General features: G+C 40.7%; 1 protein-coding gene across 6 annotated transcripts in view; it reads left to right on the plus strand.

Annotated features, from left to right (window-relative positions):
* Positions 1–24266, plus strand: part of LOC112928292 (chondroitin sulfate proteoglycan 4-like) — a 67633-nt gene that overhangs the window by 16029 nt on the left and 27338 nt on the right. For 4 of the 6 annotated variants that reach the window (XR_012001249.1, XR_012001248.1, XM_072756924.1 and 1 more), the window contains exons 4-7: positions 872–1342; positions 5645–5821; positions 13489–13687; positions 17381–17512. Coding sequence is in view for 3 of the 6 variants with exons in the window: in XM_072756924.1 (XP_072613025.1) it covers positions 872–1342; positions 5645–5821; positions 13489–13687; positions 17381–17512 (979 nt within the window). In the remaining 3 variants the exon portion in view is untranslated. The remainder of the gene's footprint in view (positions 1–871; positions 1343–5644; positions 5822–13488; positions 13688–17380; positions 17513–24266) is intronic. The other 2 variants (XR_012001250.1, XM_072756926.1) reach the window with 1 other exon arrangement.

The raw sequence follows: 24266 nt of genomic DNA on the forward strand, positions 1-24266 counted from the left end.
TACCTGGTTTCCTGAGGCTCCTACTTAGAAACTTCCAGCAGGCAAACCTTTGCTGATCACAGTTAGAAGAGAGTGTTCATTTTAGGGTAATCCTGTACAGGGTATGTAAACTATGATTCATGACAACTGGCCACAAATATGGGCTATGCTGAATCTACCCTCAGGACTACAAAGGAGTTTACTTGTTTGCTGAATGCAGCCAATAACACTGAGAAGAAATTAACTCAAATCAAGAGCAGTTTACTCAATGAGTTTGTCTAAGGAAATGCGGGGTTTACCAATATTTCTCAATTCTTTTTTAGGATCTTGGAGAGTTTATGTTTCACCACAAGGGGGCATGTGTAGGTCAGTGACTATAAATCAGTTACAATGACAGTTTTGACATGGATTTTGCTGAATCAATAAATTAAATATATTATTGAAATACTGAGCTAGTTAAAATGGAAGAGGAAAAACTTTCCTATAAAGTCTTGCAATTTTAGTGATTCAGCTTCTGCTTCTTCAACCATCTTTTATTCTTTCTTCTTATACCATTTTGTTTCTTTCACTTCATCTTGCTGAGTCCTGGGTGTCTTGCTTGCTGTGAATAATGCCTTGTTAACGCATTAGTAGCTATTCAAGTGTTGTTGACCCTTACTTTTCTTTGCAACCGTGGCTAAATGCAAATATTGACATGGTCACCAGGCTAAATGCAAATATTGACATGGTCACCAGAACAGACCCTGGCTGAAACTCTGAATCAACCCTGATTGTAACTTAAGCCATTTGTAGACGTTAATAGAGAACAATTTGGTTCATCAAGGGTCTTGACTCTTACAAGTGTTGACATGTTCTTCTTTTTGTGTCTGTGTGCTGTGTATGTGAACTCAAGGCTGTCCACGAAGATAATATTCCTTCAGAGGCAATGTTCACCGTCAGAATTCCGCCAATGCATGGATACCTCCGGAAATCTTTACCAGAAGAAGGCAGCTTGGGTGGAGATGCAAAGTCCCCTCTGACTTTTACACAACAGGATATTGATGATGGGGATATCTTTTATGTTCAGACAGTTCCTGGCCAACAACAGGACCGTTTTTTACTGGATGTGGTGAATGGTTTCCAAGCTGTGAATGGAATTGAAATCTTAGTGGATATTGTCCCTAAGCAGATTCCTCTGGAGGTACAAAATTTCACAGTCCAAGAAGGTGGCTCCAAAACACTTCTGGAGGACTATCTCAAAATTCCAAACAAATATTTTGAGGGAGTTGACTGTGAATTTGTTCTCCTCAAACCACCAAAACATGGTTATGTTGAAAATTCTAATTTTCCAAGAGTAAAGCTAATGAAGTTTACCAGGAAACAGGTAATAATTCTCAGTTAATACTTTTGGGTATGTGGGATAAGAGAAAAAAAGTGTGATTTATTATTTACATTAGTGGACTGAGGAGTGATGAGACTTGAAAGGGTATCTAGTTTAACCTTTTAATAGATGCTAGAAGCCCCTTTTATGGTAATTCCATAAAGAGATCACCTAGCCATTGCTTAAATATATTCAGTGATAGAGAATTCACTACTTCATGCAATGGGTACTTCCAGTTCTAAAATACTTCAACTGCTAGAAAGTTCTTTCTGTTGCCCTGAAGTCTGCCACTTAGACACTTCTCCAAAGTCCTGGTTCACAGAACAAGTCATACCTCCTTTTCTAAAAGCTCTTTAAATATTTGAAAGAAAAAGTTATCAAGTTCCCTTGGATTGTAACTTCTTTAGGTTAAACATCTCTAGGTTCTCCTACTTTTGCTCACGTCATGGATATCTAGCCTCTGCATCATCCTAGCTGCCCATTGCTAGAGGAGCTCCACACTTCACTGTCCCACTCACAATGTTACACCTAATATTTAACACAGACACGCTTTAGTCATTAGTGGATTTACTCATTTATTCATTCCATTAGTCAATCAACAGATGTCATGCTCCTTGTAAACATAGTGATATCAGTGGCTAAATGGCCCAGGCCCTACAATCAAGCACTGGATACAACTTCCAATCTAATGTTCAGTGTAAAATAACCAATCAACTCTAGGCTGCTATCATATTTCTTTGCTTTGGGCTAGGTTGGTATTATTTTGAGACTTAGCTTTCTTATCATGAATAAAAGAATGATTTCTATTACTTTCTAGGTATTGAAAGTAACTTGCTACCATTTACTTTATAAGCTCCAAGGAATATGCGCTCTTCAGGTTGGAAGCCATTACCAACCACCTGGCATCTCTGGGTATCTTTGTTCAGTTAGCTGTAAACCTATGTGGGCTGCTTTATTTTGCTTGTAAGGATTTCATCTTAAAAATGGACTTGAATCGATTTGCTAAGCCCTTCTTCTGTTCAAGTTGCTGTGTAAGGTCACCATGATAAGGAGCCATATTCCTTGCCCTCAGGAGATCTTGGCCTAGGGCAAGGGCCAAGAGAGAAGAGCAAGTGAACAGGGCGGGGGGTGGGAGGTGGATTAGGCACACAAGCTTTAATATTAGTTCACCCTTCTGTTGCTTCACAGAGCATTCTCACAGTGGTGCTAAGAAGTGCAGAGTTGGCACATCTGACTCTAATTAAAGAGAATAGGGAAGACCTCACAGAGGGAATAACGTTTTAGCAAGATTTGAGGAAAGAAAGAGCAGGGAGGTAACAGAGAAGAAACAGAAAAGAAAAAAGCAACATGAGCAAAGGAACAGCATGACCAAGGATATAAAGGCATTAAAGTGAATGGGTTTGGGGCCTGGGAAATAGCCCACAAGACTTGCAGGTGGGCTCAGGAGCCATAGTAAGAACTAGGGCCAGACTGTGGAGAGTCTTGAATTATATGTTGAGAGGGTTAGACTGAACCAGGGGGCATTAGGGAGCTGTTGGGAGAAGCAGGGTATCCTTAGGGCAGGAAACAACCTTGGAAATCAGTGCTTTTCTACTGGGGACTCAGGGAAGGTGATCCTTTAGTGACTTCCTATAGGCATCTCTTCATCATGGCTTCCATCTGAAAGGTGGGACAAACCATCCAAGATGACTACTTGCTCCGGGGCAAGTTCAGTTCAATACTGTTTACCTCAGATACGCTAGGTAAGAGACTGAGCACTAAATTTTAGTCCTGTCCTGGTCAATTTATTGTTGATTGTGCTTTATGAGAAGTGTGCATTTAGAATGGTTGCTTGAAATCTGTATGTCAAGTATATGTATTCCCTCAAGGATCCATGTTATTGTGTAGCCTTATTCACAGTTAAGGTCATGTGTCCCTGCTCTTCCAGATGACCCCTTTACACTTTCTCTTCCTATATGACTAAGGTCTCCAGGTTTTGAGACATCATTGTTTACACGTAAAGTGGCACTAACCCCTAACAACTAGTAGCCTTAGTGTTCAGTGGCTTGAGGAGCCCTTGGCCATGTTTGCCATTCATTCATTCAGCAAATAGTTTTTGAGTATCTATTATGTGCCAGGCATGCCAGCTTTAGGTACTGGAGATACAGTGGTGAACAAACCCAGCAATAATCTGTGCCCTGATGCCCAGGTAGGAGAAAGAAGGAGGCAGAGAGAGGCAACAGATAAAATAAGTGAAATAAATGGCATGTTGAGTGAAGATTTAGTGCCATGGAGAAAAAATAAAGCAAGAAAGGGAGCTGGGAAGCGCTGGGGCCTTCAGTGATGTGTATGTGTGTGTTCAGTTTCAAATCAAGTGGTCGGGGGAGGTCCCATGGAGAAGGCAGCTTCTGAGCAGACACCTGGAGGAAGCAATGGATGGGTGAGCCACGTAGACCTGGAGGGAGAGCATTTAGGCAGAGAGAAGAGCAAGTGAACAGCTGTGTGGGGAGCAACAAGGGGTTTAGTGTGACTGGACTGCATGCTATGGGAGGAGAGCTGTACATGAGGTTTGGGAGGTCCAGCACGGGAGGGACTTCAACTTCACCTTTGACCCTGAGTGAGATGAGGAGCAAGGAGAGAGGGAGAAGGTGGGTAGAGGGATGACACAGTGTGCTCCGAACATGATTGGTGATAGGGGACTGAGTACTTTTCAATCTTTCAAGATTTTCTACAAATCTGTTACATCTTTTCATTTTAAGTCAGCAGACATTTTTCTAGTGTTAGAAGTCTAGGAACAGGCAAATTCCCACCAAATCTTCTCTTTGCCTTGATATTAATGCATATTAAAAGGCATGTAATTTGGGGGAGTGCCGCTCCTTTGAAAAAATTATGTATTTCTCCAGGAAAGATATTGAGGAGGCAACTTGTATTAAATACTATGTTCCTAAGGCATTTTAGGCACAAATTCCCTCATTTTTTTTTTTTATCAATACCATCTTCTGCATTTATTTTCAAGTAGCTTAAAACAGCATGTTTCAGAACTTGTGGTTAGGCCTATGGTCTGGAATTCCTCTGCTCACAGAACTCCAAAGAAATTCTCAGCACCTGTGTACAAATGGCCACAATTTTCCCTTGAGACTCTTCGTGAACTTTTCAACTCTTGTCAGAAACACCTCTGAGAGATCAAAAGTATTTGCCCAAAGGAAGTGCACCATAGGAACCGGCAAAGTTGAACTGTTAAAATTTTTGGCAGTATTTTATCAAAACAAACACAACCCCAGAGGCTTTTTCAGAAGTTCAACTACTCCTGTTGGGCTTTGGAAGTTCTCTGCCATTTTATGTTTGGGTCACAGACTCACTGAAGCCAAGTTCCCTTCTAGCTTTAAAATTCTCTTGGTCTCTAATTATGATCCTGTGCTCTTCAGTATTTTCTGTCACAGCCTTAAAGACATGAAAGGCATTCTGATCAAATTTGTGGCTATTACAAATCCAAGAGGAATAGTTAATTCACTTGATGACCATTTCAGAACAAAAATTAGAAAATGAAATCTAACAGGGATAAAAGTAAATGTTTGCATTTGGGTTATTACAGTAAGGGAAATCTGCTTTGATAGAAAATTTGATTTTGACATATATCATTATGTCTACCGAGATGTATGGTAGTTATGGATATCATCTGTCATGAGATGCACCAAAAAATTATTCCGTTCTGAAGGAGGAGGAATAGGATTAGGACATAGCGTATAGTCTCTCATACAAAGAACAATTAGGGAATAATGCATGCTTAGTTCAGAAAAGATAAGTCTGGAGAAACTTCATAGTTCCCCTGGTCCAGATGTCTCCAAACAACAGAAATTGAGCAAGTGGGTAGAAGCTTCAGAGCTAAACCTAAAATTCTGAATTGTCTAACAAAGTAATCCACAACTTCAAAAATTAGTCACTGTAAATAAACAAGTAGAGTCTAACTTTTAGTGGATAATCTTCCTTTGGAAGAACAGCTGGGTTGTATCACTTACCTACAGCACATTTTATTATTAGAGTTAGTCTTTGACTCAGGTCTCCTGATTACCAGTGCAATGGTCTCTTTCCTGCCCTATGTGCTGTGTCACTCCATTTCTCCTTAAACTTATTCCTAGGATGGGCATCACTTCATAAAAACTATCCCGTCCATCACAATTTCCACTCTAATTGTCAGAATCAAACCTCACAGGATAAATACATGCTTCTGTGTTTTAGAGAGACATTAAAATTAGGATTATAGCAATTTATTCATGTTTTAAAATCACATTTCAGTAAGTTGGTGATTTTTGTTGCTGGTGGTTATAGGTGGAAAATGAATTGATTTATTATGTGCATGATGATAGTGAGGAGCTTCTCGACAATTTCACCGTCTTTGCAAATAGCTCAGAGCTTGGAAAACAGAGCTTGCCCCAAACTCTTTTTGTAACTGTGGAATCGGTAAATGATGAGGCTCCAGTAATAACAGTCAACAAAATCCTTCAGGTAAGTGCTCTGTGCTTTTGGATTTATCATAAAAACATTAGGGCTACCAATTTGATTTTCTTTTATATTATTTCTAATGTTAAATAATAAGACATATGATTATGTATGTATGGTTAACATATTCCTGCTGGTTTTAAATAAATGTTAGTTGTTACCAGGGCATTCTGTTGGATAACTGTTGGGAGATGATGAATCCCAATGAGTTGCTGTTGTGTTATATTTCGTGAGTGGGTGTCATTCACACTATATTCCCCAAGGCATGGCCTTTTCTAGTTAGGGTGGGAAGGGAGAATCAGCTTCCCAGTATTGAATGTGTGACCTTGGGCAAGTTATTTAATCCTTCAGTGTGCTCTCATCAAGAGGATGGGAAATGGAGACAGAGTTGTGAGTAGTAAGAGATAAAATGATGTAAAACTCTCCCACAGTTCCTGAAATGTGGTTGGGATTCAATAAATGGTAGCATGATTACCGAAAAACACTAAGGCTATGCTAGTAATAGTGTTTTTTTTTTAAAACCTCACTATACAATCATGTGACAGTATTTTTGCTGTATCTGGGAACTTCCATCACCCTTCACTCTTTCTGAAAATCCCCTGGGGGTGCGTCTTAGGCACTCATAGATAAATATGTTTTGGCTGTCACATGGTGTCCACCATTTGGCTCCTGTCCTGATCTGGCGCCCTAAAGCAATGTTTGCTGCTTGATGCACAGAAGTTCTTCTGCTTCTGGCTCTTATGGCAGGCACCATTTCCTCCTACACCAGCACTACCAATATCAATGCTAGTGAACTCATTTGTGCCGGTTTACGCTGAAGTATCCCAAAGTTTTCATTCAGCAGGTTTTCTTGGTCTTAAATCACTCCTTACTGTCCCTTCTCCTAAAGAGTTGGGCATGAATTTGTTGTTCTGGCCCAGAGAATAAAATTATGGCTATTAAAATAGTAAGTGCTCAAAAAATAATTGTTAGCTATCGTTGTGTGCCAGTAACACTCTAAGGGCTTATAATTCACTGAGATATGTGCTACCATTTCCCTCGTTGGACAGATGAGGAGATTGCATGACAGCTGAATGACAGGCTGAGGACAGATAGAGTGACAGCACAGGAGCCTGATGGCTTGTTCATGCCTCTTTTCATACTATTCAGCAATGACGGACACATAGTAAACAAGAAATATTTGTTGAAGGGATGAGCAAATGAAAAGATAAACTGTCAAGACCCCCAATAGTGGCTCATCTTTCAGAGACCAGGTGTGTGCCTTGGCTCTTTCTTCCTTTAGTACAGCTGCATTTCCAAAAGGATCCTTGGCCCCTTGCACATTTAAGCCCCTAGGGAACTCACTCATTAGGTATGCCCAGACATGGGCATCTGAAGGTGTTCGCTTTGAAATTTGGCAGAGACAGATCTTCCCACATATGTATTTGACAACTTCTGCCTTCTTTATGCCACTTGTGAGAGTAAATAGTTAATAATAGATTCTTTAGAAGTCCAGAGGAAATTAGGTAGTCAGAAGAGATGTGGAAGAGGTGAACATGAGTAGAGCTCATCGGGGGCTAATCTAACTAGACAATTTTATGTTGTTAAACATGTAAACATGCTGGGTTTTAAAAAAATCTGTTCTTATTTGCTCAAAATAATTGGATTTAGGAATAGCCTTTTTAGTGCTTTGTGTCATTTCACAGCTTGGTTCATTATTCAGCCTCTATATTTCAGGTGAAAAACCAGTGGTGTTTATACCTTCAGAACTCATCGCTTTATCTTTAGTTTACTCTACAGTCACTCTCTGGGAATGAGATGTTCTAACTGGTCACATTTGTAGGCCTACAGGTTCTTGTTGTGTTCATATCTACTGAGCTCATTCTCAGCAAAGCGATCAGAGAACTAGGTTGCTGGCTAGAGTGAGGGATCAGAGGCGTCAATGATTATTCAGCATAGTTATAAAAGTTTATGTTTATTATGTGTTTATGGAGTACTATCCTGTACTCCATAGTGGTATCATTTTCACAACCCTACAAAGCAACTGCTGTTATTAATGTGCTCATTAAATGGGAGCACTGAGGCCCAGAGCAGCACCAAGGGAAGGTGTAGAAAGTCTGTCTCACCACCCACCACACCACATAGAGTGTGGTGGGTGGTGAGACAGCATCCATCCATGTGACCACTCTGCACCCATGTGATCAGAGGCATCTATCCATGTGACCACTCTGCATCCATGTGATCAGAGGCTGTCTTTTTTAGGAAGAAAAAAACCCCAAAGCTGTTGTGTCTCTTGCTCCTGCTAAAGTGGATTTCATGGAATAGGTCCACAGCAGTTGTATTGACACATATGTATTCACCCAACAACCTCAGCAGAGGATTTCGGCATTTTGCTGTATGGTGCAAAACTGCACGATGAGAAAGATTCAGGGGAGGGTCCCAAATTCCAGACAGATACAGGAGAAGATCTGGAGCTGGCTGAGGAAGCGGAAGACCAGAGAATAAAGTAGGGAACTCTTAGGCTTCCTTCTGCAAAGGAATCGAAGCCCTATTGTGGGTTTGGCTTTCATTTCTGAGGTGCCATTAATTATAAGATGCATCATCAGCTTAATAATAGCTTTATTATATTGAAATATTCCTGTCAATTTAAGATATTCAGAACATTGAGTTGTGAGAGGAAAAACGTGTATACTGGCCTTTGTCTCTGTCTTCCCTTTATTTTTTTTTTAATTTATTTATGATAGTCACAGAGAGAGAGAGAGAGAGAGAGAGAGAAGCAGGCTCCATGCACCGGGAGCCCGACGTGGGATTCGATCCCGGGTCTCCAGGATCGCGCCCTGGGCCAAAAGCAGGCGCCAAACTGCTGCGCCACCCAGGGATCCCCTCTGTCTTCCCTTTAAATGAGGGAAATACAGTCTCTGCCAAGAACCTTGAGCTTGCTCAGGTAGTTGATCCACATACTCTCCCCACTATCCTTGATTCCAGAGGGCTTCTCTCAAGAAAAAAAGGAAGATTTGCTGGGGGGGAAGGGCCATTTCCTTTATGCTTGCCTTCTTTCCTGGGAAGCCTGGGTCCAGGCCAGGAGGGTGCAACTTCCCAGTTTCAGTGGATGCAGCCATTTGACTCTGGCTCTTTCTGAGTTTATTCATTTATTTATCTTGTAAGTCCCTCATTCTTTGCCTTAAAAGTTTTAAATTAAAGGTAGAAGACTGGAGTTCAAGGTTTGTAAATTTCCCAGCTTAAGCAAAATTTCTCTGAACATCGTCTTCAACAGCAAAACCATGCTTGAGTTGTGGATTGGTGTGTGTGTGTGTGTGTGTAAAGAGATAGATAGATAGATAGATAGATAGATAGATAGATAGATAGATAGATAGATGTATTTATTATGAGGAATTGGCTCATGTGATTATGGAGGTGTGCAAGTTCCAAGATCTATAGGGTTAGTCAGCAGGCTAGAGACCCAGGAGAGCCAATGGTTTAGTTCCCATATGAAGATCAATAAGAAGAGCTGATGTCCCAGTTCAAAGGCAGTCAGACAGAAGAGAATTCTCTTTATTTGCAGGAGGATCAGGGTTTTTTTGTTGTTGTTGTTCTACTTAGGCCTTCAACTAATGTATGAGGCTCACCTACGTGAAAGAGAGTAATCTCCTTTACTCAGTCAACTGATTTAAATATTAATCTTATCCAAAAACATTCTCATAAGAATACCCAGGATAATGTTTAACCAAATATATGGGTACCCATGGCCTAGACAACTTGACACATAAAATTAACCACCATAGTCTTGAGATTCTATGCTGTCTTTGACTTTTCAAACAGAATTTTCTCAAGACCTTCAGATTATCCTATATGACCACCCACTTTCTTTTCTTGTCATCAGAGCTTCAAGCAAGTGGCAAGAAGGATTATCTCAGTCTACTTGGGAAAAAGCAATTGGGAACATAGACGGTAGACCAGCTGATAGCATCTCAGACTCTGGATAGGAGTTCAAAGGCAGATACCTGAATGCTAACCATTCTATGCTAGCATTTCAAATATATTTCTTTCTGCAGAAGTACTTTAAACAACATTTCATTAAGCCAGAGAACTTGTGGCTGGCTGTTCTCCAAAGTCATTCAGTGGTACAGGAAACCATTTCCGTCATGACAAACTGGGGTTAGATCAACTCTGGTGAATCCTTTGCATTTTACTCTAAAATATATTCTATTGAGTACTTTTGTATTCAGGCATCACCAGAAATTTTCGTGCATACCAGATCAAATGTATTTGTGTCCACAAGGGGGCTTCGTTTTCCTGTTTTTTGACTTTGGCTTCCAACACTGTGCGTTTTGTTTTGTTGTTGTCTTTTATACCAAAAATAGAATCATTTGTTTATTTCTGATAACCACTTGTCATCACTAAAAAGAGCTTCAAGAGCTAGGGGCAGTGGAAGAATTAAAGCAGCAGAGCTTGAGTCTTTGACAGAAGGCCCAGAAGGGACAGATAGTGGGATAGTAACTATAAACATTTCACATCCCTCATATGAGACTCAAAACAAAGGTCTGGGTTTTTAAACATTAGAAGCATAGTTAGGATTCTATTGGATTATAATTAGGTTTCTAAATCCCATTGACCTTCTGTTTAAGTTAAAGGCAAATTTTTAAAACTGTGTTCCAATTAATGGGCTATTTTTTTTTTTTTCAGATATCTAATCCTTAAACCCTTATTTCTTGGGCTTTGGATTACTTTTAATTCTGCACTCAAGTTTGGGACCTTTGTTTTTCTTTTCCCCATCTATCTGAAGTTGCTATTACCAATGACTGGGCACTAAATCAATTCTCCCCCAAAGCAGCAGGGCTGTTCATTGAACTAAATTTGGTTTGAGTGGAAATAAAGACCTGAAGTTACAAGGTCTTGTTTTGAGTGGCAGGTTTTCCACTTGGTTTGAAAGATGGTATATTCCAGAGGCAAGAGGGGGCAAAAGCAGAGTTGCACAGAAGAGTAACTGCAGTGGAAAACATGCTTCATCCAGCTTTTGTGTGCACGGTGCTGGAAAAAATGAGTATCTACGAGTCACGAGAAGAGAATGGCAGTACATTTCCAAATCAGCTTGAGTTCTTAAAGAAAGGAAAATGAGATACATGGATAGATTTTAAAATGTAAAAAGTGAAAAAGTAGAATCAAGGCCTTGGAATTGTGTTAAATAGTCCAATTGTATATTTTAGAAACACTGTAGCCTTGCCATGGATTAACTGAAAACCAAAACCTTATAATTTGAACATTAGGTTGATTAGCATTTCTGGTACCTATTAAAAAAACCGATGTCCTTAGAGTTTAAGGCTGAAAAATCATTAATGGCCGTATTCCAAAAGCCAAAATATAGGAGCATCCACCGAGAATACAATCATGAAATTCACTCCAAATTATGGAGAGATGCTGTGAGATGAACATGTTAATTAACAGTACATATTACAGAATGGCTCCAATAATGGTAATCATGATACTCAAAATGACTTTTAAGTAATATTTAAAAAATCATATTTATCTTCAGAACCAAATCTGATGAAGAAGACGGATAACATAGAGCTAGTATTTATTGAATTCCTACTAATGCCAGGTGAAGCTTGTTCTAAGTACTTTACACATGTTAAATCATTCATTATACATAATAATTCTATCATTCCTAGTTTACTAATGAGGAAATTAAGGCTCAGGGAAATTAAGAAATGTGTCCAAGGTTTCATTGCTAATGTGGTGTATCATGCCTCATATGAAAATGTAGGAATCTTAATGCATTTTCCGATATTCCTTTCTCAAATTCTGTTTAGTTATTAGATAATGGGTGAGCATGAATTAAGATATTTCACAAACTCCCTATGTTTCTAAGAAAACAGCCTCTTAGACCGGAGAGATATCTATTAAATCACTGAGGACTGAATTTCTAAACAAGTTGGTAACAAGCATAGATGTTAAGGCTCTAGTCAGAGAGCAAAGAATGACATAAGCTGAAAAATATGCGTGGTGTTTCTATAGGGAAGACATTTATAAATACAGATAGAAATGTGAAAATTTAGGTAGTGATAATGCCACCCATTTTTAGTTAGTGAAATACCATGTGACTGTATGACTATAGAAACTGAAAACAGCCTTATTCCATCAAATGTGATTTGATGTCTAAATAAGCATTTTCATCTCAACACATTCACAACTGAACTCCTGATCTTCTCAGATCCACCCTCTCTGCAGCTCTCCTCATTTCAGTCGATGGTAACTCTGTCTTTTTAGGTGTTGAGGTCCCAACCATGGAGTCATCTTTTTCCTTTCCTTCTTCCACACCTCACCCAGAATTTGACCACTTCTTACCACCTCAACAGTTTCCAGCCACTCTCTTCTTTCATCTCTCTCCAGGATTATTGTAGTCACTTCCTAACTGGTCTTCCTGCTTCTACCTCTGCCTTCCCATGGTTTATTCTTGATACAGAAGCCACAGGGCTTTGTTAAGACCAAGCCTCCTCACCTAAAGCTTTATGATGATTCCCCATTGCACTTAAGTAAAAACCAAAGTTCTTACATTGGCCATGAAGATGCTGCAGGATTTGACTTTTCATTACATTTTTGACTCATCTTCTTGTCCTTCTTATCTTACTTGCTCTGCTCCTGCCGTACTGACTTCTTGCTGCTCTTCAAACTCCCACCTTAGGGCTGTTCCCTCTCCCTGGATGTTCTTTCCCCAGATATCCACGTGGCCCCTCCTTCACCACCTCCTGATTTTTCTCCAGATGAGCCTCTGATTTACATTCTTCCACTCCTGAGTCCCTTATTTAGCTTTATTTTTTTAGTGCCCATAACCTTCTAACTGACTACATAGTTCATTTCTTTATTATGCCTTTGTTTCTTCCCTGTACTCCTTCATCCCCTCCTGCTGGAACGCAGGCTCCATGAGAATAGGACTCTGTTTTGTTCACTGATGGATTGCAAACACCTAGAACATTGCCTGGAACATAGTAGATGCTCAATAAATGATGAATTGTGGAACTAGGATATTTAGGCAAGGTAAATAGATCTTTAAATGTAATTGGAAAATAGAGACTATTACTCAGAAATAATTGCAGATGAGCTATCAGCACAGCAGACCTTGCAAGGCCATAGACACCAGATATGTGTTTTCCTGCAAGATTGGTAAAATAAAGGAAAAATTTTAAAATGTGCAATGTGTGTTTTCCCTCAAATACTTAAAAGGTGATGAAATCATTACTTCTTAAAACAATGAATAGAAATCCTTAAATCAACCCCCTGAGGTAGTTTCTACAATGATCTGATATTCCATGTAGAGTCTATTCTTATGCTTCCATGCTTAGCATGGGCCAGGCATACAGAAGGTGGTTAGTTACCATCAGCTTTTATTGTTATTATACTTTATTAAAAATGCACTTTAAATCATTACTTTTGAATAAATAATTATGAGCATTATTTCTTATTGGGACCTCATAAACCTCATAAATTAAACAAACACTACAGCATGCCCTGAATTTCATCTGGTATTTAACTATATGCCTGTTTTGAATTAAGAATCCTCATGTTTTAAACACTCTGGTGAATTGCTTTAGGTTCTAAATCTCTGTGCAAGAGGCCAGAGTAGCATAGCTCTCAGGTTTGCTGATATGATATGATTGGAATTAGTCTTTGCAAAATCTGTGCTTCTTTCCTTTTTTAAGGTGTGGGCTAATTCTGTCACTGAGATTACCAGAGGTGACCTCTGTGCAGAAGATAAGGACTCTTCCCCGCAGGACCTCACCTACTGGGTCACTCCACCCAGCAACGGGCATTTGGCTCTCCAGTCCTTTCCTGGCCAAAGCATCCAGAACTTCACCCAGGCTCAAATCAACAAGGGCCAGCTCATATTTGTACACACTGGTATGTCATGGAGAAAAGTAACAAGAAACTAAAATGTGTTTCAGAGGTTAACATGATCATCAAAACTAGTAGTTGCTGACTTGAAAACCACAAGCCATCAAAAAGCTTTCTGGGGTCTGTAATTTTTTTTTAAGTGGCATGTTGTAGTCAGGCTAATGATAGCAAACATCTGAGAGTACCTATAACTCGCACATGGCTTACTCACATGGCCATGTAAGGTCTATGCTCAAGTGTAACGTTCCCAGAGAGCCTTTTCCTGACCACTCATTAAAACAGCATCTCTTCTCTCTCCCTCTGCATCCCTTATGGACTTCCCACCACTGTAGTATGGATTGCTTTGTTTGTTTGTTGTCTGTCTTCCATACTAGACTGTACAAGAGCAGGATCTTTGTTTTGTTTGCTCTGGTATCCTCAGCACCTCAAAGAGTGACGAGAACAAGTAGGTGCTTAATAAAAATGTGTTGAAAGAAGGAAATAATTCTGAGTACCTTTTATGTGCCAGGTCATGTTCTAGATGCTAGGGGTACTTGAGTGAACAAAACAAGCATATTTATTAAACACATGAATGCATGAATAAACAAATGAATGAATATAGCTGTGATTCTAAGAGACTCTGTCATTAGAAGGCTTTTTTTTTTTCTTCCTTCTGTTAATCAGTAAGCCAAAGGGCTACTGTAAACCTGAGGAAGGGGTGATCTAGTCTGGCTTTGTTTCTGGGCTGCCCCTATCTCTGGACAGAGAAGGGAAGGAACCCATTCCCAGGCTGCAGGGGCGGATGGGAGGGTGCATGTGCCAGGGGGCATGAGGGGAAAGCAAGCAGGCATAGCTGGTCAGCCATTTTTATTAACTTCTTTGAAAATATGGTAAAGAAAATGAAGATTAAAAAATCTTCTCAATTCAAATCTAGTGATTTCCTGATATCTTTGCAGTTGATGCAAAGAATCCCCAAATAATTTGAAAATAATTCACTATGTGAATGCTCTCAGCTAGTGATTCCAACCTGTGGCCTGGGGACTTGCAGGGTTAATTTTATTGCAGTGAGATACTAAATCTACCCACATATCTACTGAAGCCTTGTTTCTAGACTAGATGATCTTTTCCATGGATGTATGTCCTCATTTTCTAAATGTGTACACATGTGCTGATTAATAAAACACAATTCATTTAAAGAGGATTTAAAGAGGTACTGAAGTAATAGGAAGTTTCCTCCAATTATGTGTGGTTTTGATTATTAGATATCAACAATCCAAGTATTATTAGATGAGGGCCTAGAAGGGTTTTTATTTTTTGAAGGATTATCCTATTTTCAAAATGGAGAGAACTGCTCTGAAGACTCCCCCCAAGGAGAGTTTCAGATTTCTACAGTGATGCAGTTTGCAAGAAAAAGGAATCCTCGCTCAGGCACATGCTGGCACCCGGGGAGGTGCAGTCACATGACTCAATTTCTGTTACACACATTTACTCTGCAGAAGTCCTCTGAGCCACGTGAAGCAGTGATCCCATTTTAGAGATGAAGAAACTGAGGTTCAAAACGATGTAAGCTATGCTGACCCGAAAGCTGGGCTTTCTCCATGGGCTGCCCCCCCACTGAAGTATAAAGCAGGTTACAGAAGTACACTTATTATTTGTGGGACTAAAATGAAAATTAGCTCTCTGGATTTATTTGTCAACTACCAGGTCCATGTTCAGTTTTGGCTGGTAGAGAAAATAATTTCACCTAAAAAAGGCAGGAAAGAGAGTTAAAGACAAGCTCTTTGAGAGTCAATCGATTACATTTTCTAAATGGCTGTAGAGGCAGTAATGGCTCTCAGAGTGTCTGGAGCCCCACCACAGATGAGGCTGTTGCTGAGACCAGCTGGTTCTCCTTGCTGCATCTGTCCATCATGAGCCCCAAACAAAGGCCTACATTTAATTAGTCTCCCTGACCATTTATATTTGCAAAGTGCTCTACCGTTAATCTAATTCATTTTTCACCTAACAACCTAAATAGGTTGATAAGGCCAAGATGTGGGAGTCTGTGTGATTGAAGGCTGCCCTTTGCAAAGTACTGTCAGAAAGATCTGAGGTTGTGCAACAGAAAATCTACAGGTCTCCCCTACTTTCATGTTTCCCTCCTTTCTTCTCTTTAGTCATAGTGTGACAGTGTGGGCATTTCCAGGCTTTTATTCTAGGATGTATTTTGATAGGATTCCTTTTGATTCAGTTTCCCCACTATTTCTGGATTCATGAAATGTTGAAAGTGCCTAGTGGCAGAAAGCATTCTCTCCCTAATTTCATGTTTCATTAAATACAACTTTCAAAGTGCTATTTCTAGTAAAAACAAGCAAGCAGACAAAATTTGATTGTGGGACCCTGTTCGAAATTAGGCAGACTCAGAATTTACTCTCTCTCTTTTTTAAAAAAAAACGATGACTTTTGAGTGCATCGGGAAAATGTTTTAAAGTCTGTAATCTTTTTTTGTGAGGACTCGGAACTCTGGGCGTGTGTAGATAACAGAAACTGGAGAGGCTGTCAAGCCATCGACCAGTCTTTTATTAAATTGTGTTATTAAGGGAGTACTTGTACGTAATTGCAAAGTCTGACCCTGCCTTCTTTGTTTCTTGCCACATGTCCCTGAGGGCAACAAAGAGGACATTTCTACCCATTACATGATGCAAAGACCTGTGGGCCTCCAGATTTACTGCTGGCTGAACATTTTCAAAGGGCGATGGGAATGCGAACATCAGGCTCTCTACATTGTGAGCTTGCCTGGTGCTTTGTGAGTCAGACTGGTAAAGTACTCCTGGGAACAGGATCGATAGGGGGCCGTCTCAATTTCTGTTACACACATAAGTTAATTTATAACTTTATTGATATCACGAATCCTATGACAGAAGTGTGAAAGTACAATTCTCTTCTAGCCGGAATTTAACAAAAGCCGGCCTGGATCTTTCCCTACTTTTTATCACCTCAGCAGAAAACAGCTAGTTCGAGTTCAGTGAATAATTAGAAATTATTGGGAGGCAGGGGCTAAGTGTTATTTACTTCCCTCCTGTTTTTGTTTTTTTAAGATTTCATTTATTTATTTGAGAGAGAAAAAGAGAACATGAATTGGGGGGTTTGGGGAGAGGGAGAAGCAGACTCCCCATTGAGCAGGGAGCCCAATAAGATGTGGGGCTCAATCCCAGGATTCTGAGATCATGACCTGAGCAGAAGGCAGATGCTTAACTGACTGAGCCACAAGACACCCCAACTTCCCCCTAGTTTTGGTTTTTGGTATTATTAAGTAAGCACGATCAATATTTCAGAAATGGTATATGTGTGCGTGTTTGTGTTTGTGTGTGTGTACACACACCACATGCATGTGTTACATTTGCTGGTGTAAATTGATTCCAAAATAATAAAATGCAGGTGATGTATATGTTTAAAAATATTTTTAAAAATTTTTTGCAGGTAATGTCTTTGCTTTCTTTTATTAGGTCACAAGGAGGGGGAAAGGGGGGGGGAAGAGCATGCATTTTAGACCTTTATTAACGTTCTTTTAACTTCACATGCTGGCGGTGCTTGGTTTGGTGAGCTCAGTGACTCTATTAACACATTCTCCAGTTGATAGGTGTTGCTCTGCAGGGGGATCAGGTAGGTGGGAGAGAGGGCAAAAATGGGTGGTTTCTGCAGAACACCCCAAGTGACCAGAGTGTAATTCTTCTTTTGAAGGAGCCATGTCAGGAGGCTTTAATTTTCAGGTTACTGATGGTTTGAACTTTGCACCACGACAAATTTTTAGCATCACTGCTCGAACCCTGACTCTTAGCTTAGAAGTAAACCGAGGATTGAGCATCTTTCCAGGTAAGATTTTAACTTGACTGCATTTGGGGAGAAGTGGTTTTCAATTTATTTAGAAAGTTCTACCTGCATGGTAAAAAGTATCATCGTTTCCTATAGAGTGATCCTAACAACAGTTACAAAGTCCCAGAAAGAGTCCTCTCTGCAGGAATTCAGCAAAAGCAAGGCTGGCTCTGTCCACCCGCCTCTTTTCCCTCCCTTGTTCGTCCAGAGAGGGTGTGCTGGTAAAGAGCCATGGGACAGGAGTCCTCACAGCAGCCATGATCCATGTGCACTTTTCCCCTACTCTCTCCAAGGGTCCTTGATGAAGCAAGGAGAGCCAGGTTCTGCAGTGATCGTCTAGATCTTGGAATTTCTTTTTCTGAATATAAAAACCCTGTGCATCAGGGGCTGTGAGGGATTTCACTGAGTGCTGGCCCTTAGAACCCTGAAGCCTCTGGACTGTTGGTTACCAAGAATCTCAGCTTGGCTGAGATGGAAAAATCAAAGTGAGCATTGCTGGCTCAATACCCTCCTTGCAGGGATAGGGAAAAATTTACCCAATGGCAGAGGTAATAAAAAAGAATGACAAACATTTAAGCTTGTTATTTAGAAAAAAAAAATGTACTGAGGTAGACCAAACAGAAAATAATAAAATTTATGTTACAGTTAAAAAAAAAAGAGTCTTTACACAGTGACTTGTTTACTTGATATGCATTACCAGTAAAACATAGATGGAGAGAGATAGTAATAATTTAATGAGTTATGGTTATTCTGTGGTCACTCAGGCCAGTTACTCGCAACCAGGAAGCTTCTAAAAATAGCCATGTCTGAGCCTCACCTTACCGCAGTTGAACGCGAGCCTCTGCAATAGGGGCTGGCCATCATTATATTTTTTTAAGTTCCAGGTGGTTCTGAAATACAGCCAGGATTGAGATCCATGGGACTGGGCATGGTACTAGTCTTTTATTAGTGACACGTATGTGAGGGAGGTGATATATTTACAGGAAGCTGGCAGGATTTGTGGTTTAGAAAGATGATGTCATTTGGCTGTATGATCGGTAAATGGTGGATAAAGCTCACATACTTCTAAAGAAGACCTAGAGAAAAGTCACTGTAACTTTAACAGAAACATAGTTTTTTTTGTTGTTGTTTTTTGGTTTTTGTTTTTTTAGGAGAAATGTTGCCATTCTTAGTTGCCTTAAGCACTTGAGTTCAAGAAAAGAAATCTTATTAAAATCCAATTAAAGATACATTAACCCAGATTCTTCTACTCCAAAATCTTTTTATATTCCATAATTTGTCTCTGGGAATAGCTGTGATGTTTCCATCGATTTCTGTAAGGCAACGAGGGTGCCATTTAGTGTTTAAAAATAAGCAAATTACTATACCCTAGTAATCTGAAAAATGTAGTAATCTACTGGAAAAAAATGTTCTTAAAATCAGAGTAAATCTGGTTCCTGCAAAAGATAAAATATTTTCCATCTATTCTGGCTAAACTTTGGTATAGTAATTCTTGACAGTTGTGTTAGATTGAAGGGGAGTTATAGCCACTACAGCTTAGAAGTTTTGTGTTTCTGGCATCTCTTTTACTGAATATTAGTTTAGCAAGAAAAATATATGAAAATGGCCCGAATTCTCTTGTCACCTTTGTGGAACTATGCAAAATATATAGTTTTCATAGCCCTCTGTTTAGCATTTGGACCCAGCCCCAAGTGTGCGGTTCCTTTTCCCTACCAAAATGCACTCCACCCATCCTGATCTGTCCCCACTGGCTCTGAGAATCCTGCACCAGAACTTGCGTGTTATCCTCACACAAAGCAAGGGCTCCTTTTTCCAAGCTTCCCTCTAACTAGCACCTGAGGTCTGTTATTCTTGGTTTCCATGTTGGCCCCCATCCCCAGGCTGTGACTTATTTCCAGCTCCAGTTTCTGGCCAGTAAGAAGGAAGATGGATTTTCTTTCTTTTATTTTCTTTTTTTAAGATTTTATTTATTTGACAGAGAGAGAGAGAGAGCATGAGCAGGAGGAGGGGCAGAGGCAGAGGCAGAGGGAGAATGGGAGGCAGAGGCTCCCAATGGGTAGAGAGCCTGATGTGGGGCTCGATCCTAGGACCCTAAGATTATGACCTGAGCTGAAGGCAGACACTGAACTGACAGAGCCACCCAGGTGCCCCAGAAGATGAATTTTAATGTACATTTCCATTATGTGGCTGTTAGGGCTGATAAAATATCCATTTGGGTGGGTGTGGAAATGACTACTGGAGAATCACAGATTTTAGAGTTGGAATGGACCTTATGGGTCGCTCGGTCCAGTTGTCCTCGGTGTTTTGCTTATCCTAATGTCCCAAGTGGTGGGGGCCCCACTCTGTTCTGCATCAGAAGTCCCCGATGTGGGTGTGATTCTGATGACCACATCTCCTCCTCTCTCCAGGGACACAAGTGAGCCTTGCTCAGCTGGCTTCTACAGTAGCCACTGGAGGATGTTGGTCCCTGCTGCTGTGTGAAGTTGTGGGGGGATGATAACAGATGCCCCACTCTCCATTTTCCCTCAGGACCGCCCCCTCCCCATCATGACAGGTCCTGCGGGGAGTAGGCTCTGAGTGACCTCTGCCTCCCTCATCTATTAGGTGGTACTTTGGCTGAGAGGGAAGGGGGGCACAGAGTCTGACTCCAGGTGTCAGCTGTCAGCTACTGTGGCTCTTGCACACTCCAGTTGATCTATTTGTTCTGAAATACCAGGGAAACCGTATTGCTTTTTATAGAACAATAGATTTTATAGAACCATAATAGCAGGAAATCTATTCCTGTTATAGAATGGACATCCAGATACTATTAATAACTGTGTTTTTATTGTGTTTTACATTTTCATTTACTGCATTGGATTGTTTTAAGGATTTAAATGAAATAATGTATATTCAAGTAAGTTGCATCATCCCTATTTGGCATGATGCAACGTTGATAGAAAACACGGGCTCAGACAGCTTCAGAGTCATATAACTAACAGGAATCATAAGCCCCAAGACCAAGTGCCAACTCCAACTCCAACCTCAAATCTTGTGCTGGAATCACAGCAGCTTCTCTCCTTTATGGACATGCCTGTGTTCCAGGGCTGTCTCAATTTAGAATACCAGTTCTCTGACAATGCAGCCATCATCTTTATTTTGTCTCCTTGATATTATTGATGGATTGATATATACAACCAGGAAAATATGCATAGCAGTTTAATAAACAGCAATGATGGTGTAGAAATTTTGTATGTTTTTCACTCTCTTGGAGTAGGAAAATATTGCAACCCAGCATCAGTCAACTTTTGTTTTTACTCACACTGATCCCATACCAGTTGGACTTTTTCCACCAGCCTGGCAGACTTTGGCCAGGCTGTTTTGCCTTCCTCGTGGACTTAGTCTTAAAAAGTGGCCCTGACTTGAGACCTGGAAGAATTTGTAGGGTGAGCCAAAATACTTAGAAGAATACTTAACGGGTGGATATTTTAAGGTTAACCAGAGCTTCTGCGCCCTGCCAAACCTGAAAGTCATTTTTTAACTCAAGTTATTTTAAAGTAGGAAGGACTGCAGTTCTAAATGAACTCTTTTTGTGTGTGAACTAGGAAAATAATGTCTACTCAATGTATATTTTCATTTTGTTATTGTGTGTGTATATATATATGTATCCATAAATGCACATACACACATATGTGCACACAGATACACACACCTTCGTTCTACTTCTTCCTGCAAAATTTATTCCCCAGGAAATTTTATAACCAGTTTTTCACCTTGAATGCTACCATCAGATGGGTTTATTTATCTTTAGTTGTGACATGTTAGAACATATTGTGGCCTTAGGACCTAGTTTTCCTGCATATCCAAATGGTACTTGGCTCTTTTACAAAAAATGTTGAGGAGGGGTTGACCTTGAGAGACAAGCTAGTCTAGAATATAAGCTTACACAGTAGCTGATCAGTGAAGGGTATTCAGAGCCGACTGTGTCACTTCAATCCCCTTGGGGTTCAGGCATGCTATAGAGGGAATCACATCTCACTGATGGGCCATCTGTCCTTTGTGGTGGGAATTGAGGGAGACAAGAAAGCAGAAGGAAATCACAGTGTGTTGTTAGAGTTTAGAGCAGAGATTTATAAAACCTTTTAGTTGGCTAGTCTTGCAACACTGATTTGAATACTGTTAAGACTTAGTGGGAGATAAGACCTGTGAGAAAAGATTGTCGATGCTTAAGGAAAAACTTAAAGGCTTACTAATTGGGGAATCAAGAGACTTATCCTCAAGAGTACACTAACCATGCAAAACATATGCTAAGGATCCAGTGAGTGGTGTAGACTGGGTGAGCCACACAAGTTTGGGGCGGGGTGGGGCATAATTTCCCATAGACTGCAACAGTCAGCAAGAGCTTGTTGGCCAGGCAGGTCCTGAGCTGTCCTTGCAGAACCAATAGCAATTCAATAATGGTGACAAAGAGGGGTGAGCATACCAGATAATACAGTATGGCTGCAGTGGTAAGGACCAGGGAAGAGGTTTGGCAGCATGTTCAGCAGGTGGAGAGAAAAATCTATTAGATTGGTTGAATGATTCATCACATTTCCTAGCTCAGTTATCCTTCCAGCCCTGAGCTTAAAGTAGTACGGTATAGACAATGTAGTGTCAACTTTAAAAATACACATTTAGGAGTCAGGGAGACCTACATTTGACCATTAGGCAAATTGTTTAACATCTCTGAGACTTGCTATCCCTTCTTAGTGAGGAAACAAATCTGCATTTGTTAGGATTATCATGATATCCAAAAGGAATGGCAAGACTGTCTGTGCTGTTTCCTAGTGTATCTCTACTCCTCATTAGGACTTGTCACCGACCCACACTTGATAATGTCCATTGAAGAAATGAGCAAGGCCTCCTATGCTAGTGACCCTGAAACTCTTGCTGTCATGGAGGTGATTGTTTTTCATGAAACAAACATAATAGGATATAAGTATGTTTGAGAAATGCTGTATTTAAAAGAAGAATAAAGTAGATTTCTTTACTCCAGGACTTAGAGTCTTTAACATGCTGATTTGCTTTTCAAATCTCCAAGAGGTGCATATGGAGTGAGGGCTTGCCAAACAGATATGGTTATGAGCCCTTTTATTAACACACTCCTTGTAGGATGGTTATTTTATGGATATACAGTTAGGTGGCACCTTAGAGAAACCCTTCCTAAATTAAGTGCCTGGAGCTTAGTGATGAAACTATAAATGCTTGGATAAACTGAAGTGGGTTGGGGGGGGAAATGATGTTTGGCTTTCTGTGAATTGGCCTAAACGATAAAAGATACTCATCAGGCAGCTACAGCTTGGAGCCAGCTAGTCTTGTTGCCTGAGCATGCCCAGATGACTGATGAATAGGACTTAAACCCTAGAAACCCTCCTAGGTTAGATAGCCGGACAAGGGAATGAGGGGTTGGTGTACCCTGACTGAGGAAAAAAAGCACTTTTGGCCTGGAACATCTCTGGTCAGTCCTCTCCCCCAAAAGGCTAGGACAAATTAAATGATATTATTCTATTTTTTAAAAAAGATTTTATTTATTTATTCATGAAAGACACACAGAGAGAGAGGGAAGCAGAGACACAGGCAGAGGGAGCAGGCTCCATGCAGGGAGTCCAATATGGGACTCGATCCCGGGACCCCAGGATCACACCCTGGGCCAAAGGCAGGAGCTAAACCACTGAGCCCCCAGGGTTCCCTAAATTATATTATTCTAAAGAAAGAGTCCCTCCCATCCCCTACCTGCCAAAGGTAGCCCTGGACAGGGAGGAATAAGTGAGAAGTTAGAGTCCTTTATAAGAAGGAAATAAGAAGGCATAGTGGGACAAGGTCTAAAAAAAGCTGAAGATAGAGAAATTTGGATGTCCAAAGAGTGCATACATAAAAACATGATTCACCTGACAGGATGAGGGAGCCCTACGTTGGCAGGTAACAAAGAATGGGTGTTAGTTTTGACTTTATGTAACACTGGCTGAGGGTACAGAATAATTCCCCTTGGCCTCCCCAAGTGACCTTGGATCCTGGGCCCCCAGCTCCAGAAGCTGAAAGAGGGCTGTGACATGTTATTGTATTTTATAATATTCGCAACCTGCAGGGGATTGGGGGAGGGGAAAACACTGATCCTTCACCACAGAGCAGTTGAGAACCACTGCTCTAACCCACATCTCCCCAACCCTCTCTAGCTTTTCGTTGCCACATTTGGTGGCATTAGCACACAGACTCATGTGTTCCTGGTTCTTCCTTCCTTGGCATTTGCACAACCCCTTCCCTCCCCACAATGTCCTTGTGACCTGCCTATCTGGGGTCCCCTGGAGATGTTTCATGCTTGCTCAAGAGCCACAGTCTCCTCCAGATGCCCACAGATGGGCACTCCATGGAGCACCTGCAGCTACATCAGGTCAGGGTGAGTCCATCCTCCCAGGGCGGGGCACTGTCCCCTGTTCTTTCAGGGCACACAGCCAGTTCCCCTTCCTGCACTCTGAGCCAAGTCCAGTGCCACACACACTGGCATTGCCTCTTTTCTCTGGGGATCAGTGGGCCATGCAGGACTGGGCAGGGACTGAGGAACCCATCTTATCTGATTTTCCTCCTTCATCTCCAGCTCCAGGAGCAAATCACATCCTTAAATAGATGCCTTGGGGATCACCAGCCCCTCCCAGCACAATTTCGAGTTAGAGCTAGCCAGTCCCCAAATGTAATCATGTGTCTTCCAGAATTTTCAAGGGTCTATAAGAACATTTTGTTA

The sequence above is a fragment of the Vulpes vulpes genome, chromosome 4 (genome assembly GCF_048418805.1).
Source record: "Vulpes vulpes isolate BD-2025 chromosome 4, VulVul3, whole genome shotgun sequence".
Taxonomy (NCBI): Eukaryota; Metazoa; Chordata; class Mammalia; order Carnivora; family Canidae; genus Vulpes; species Vulpes vulpes.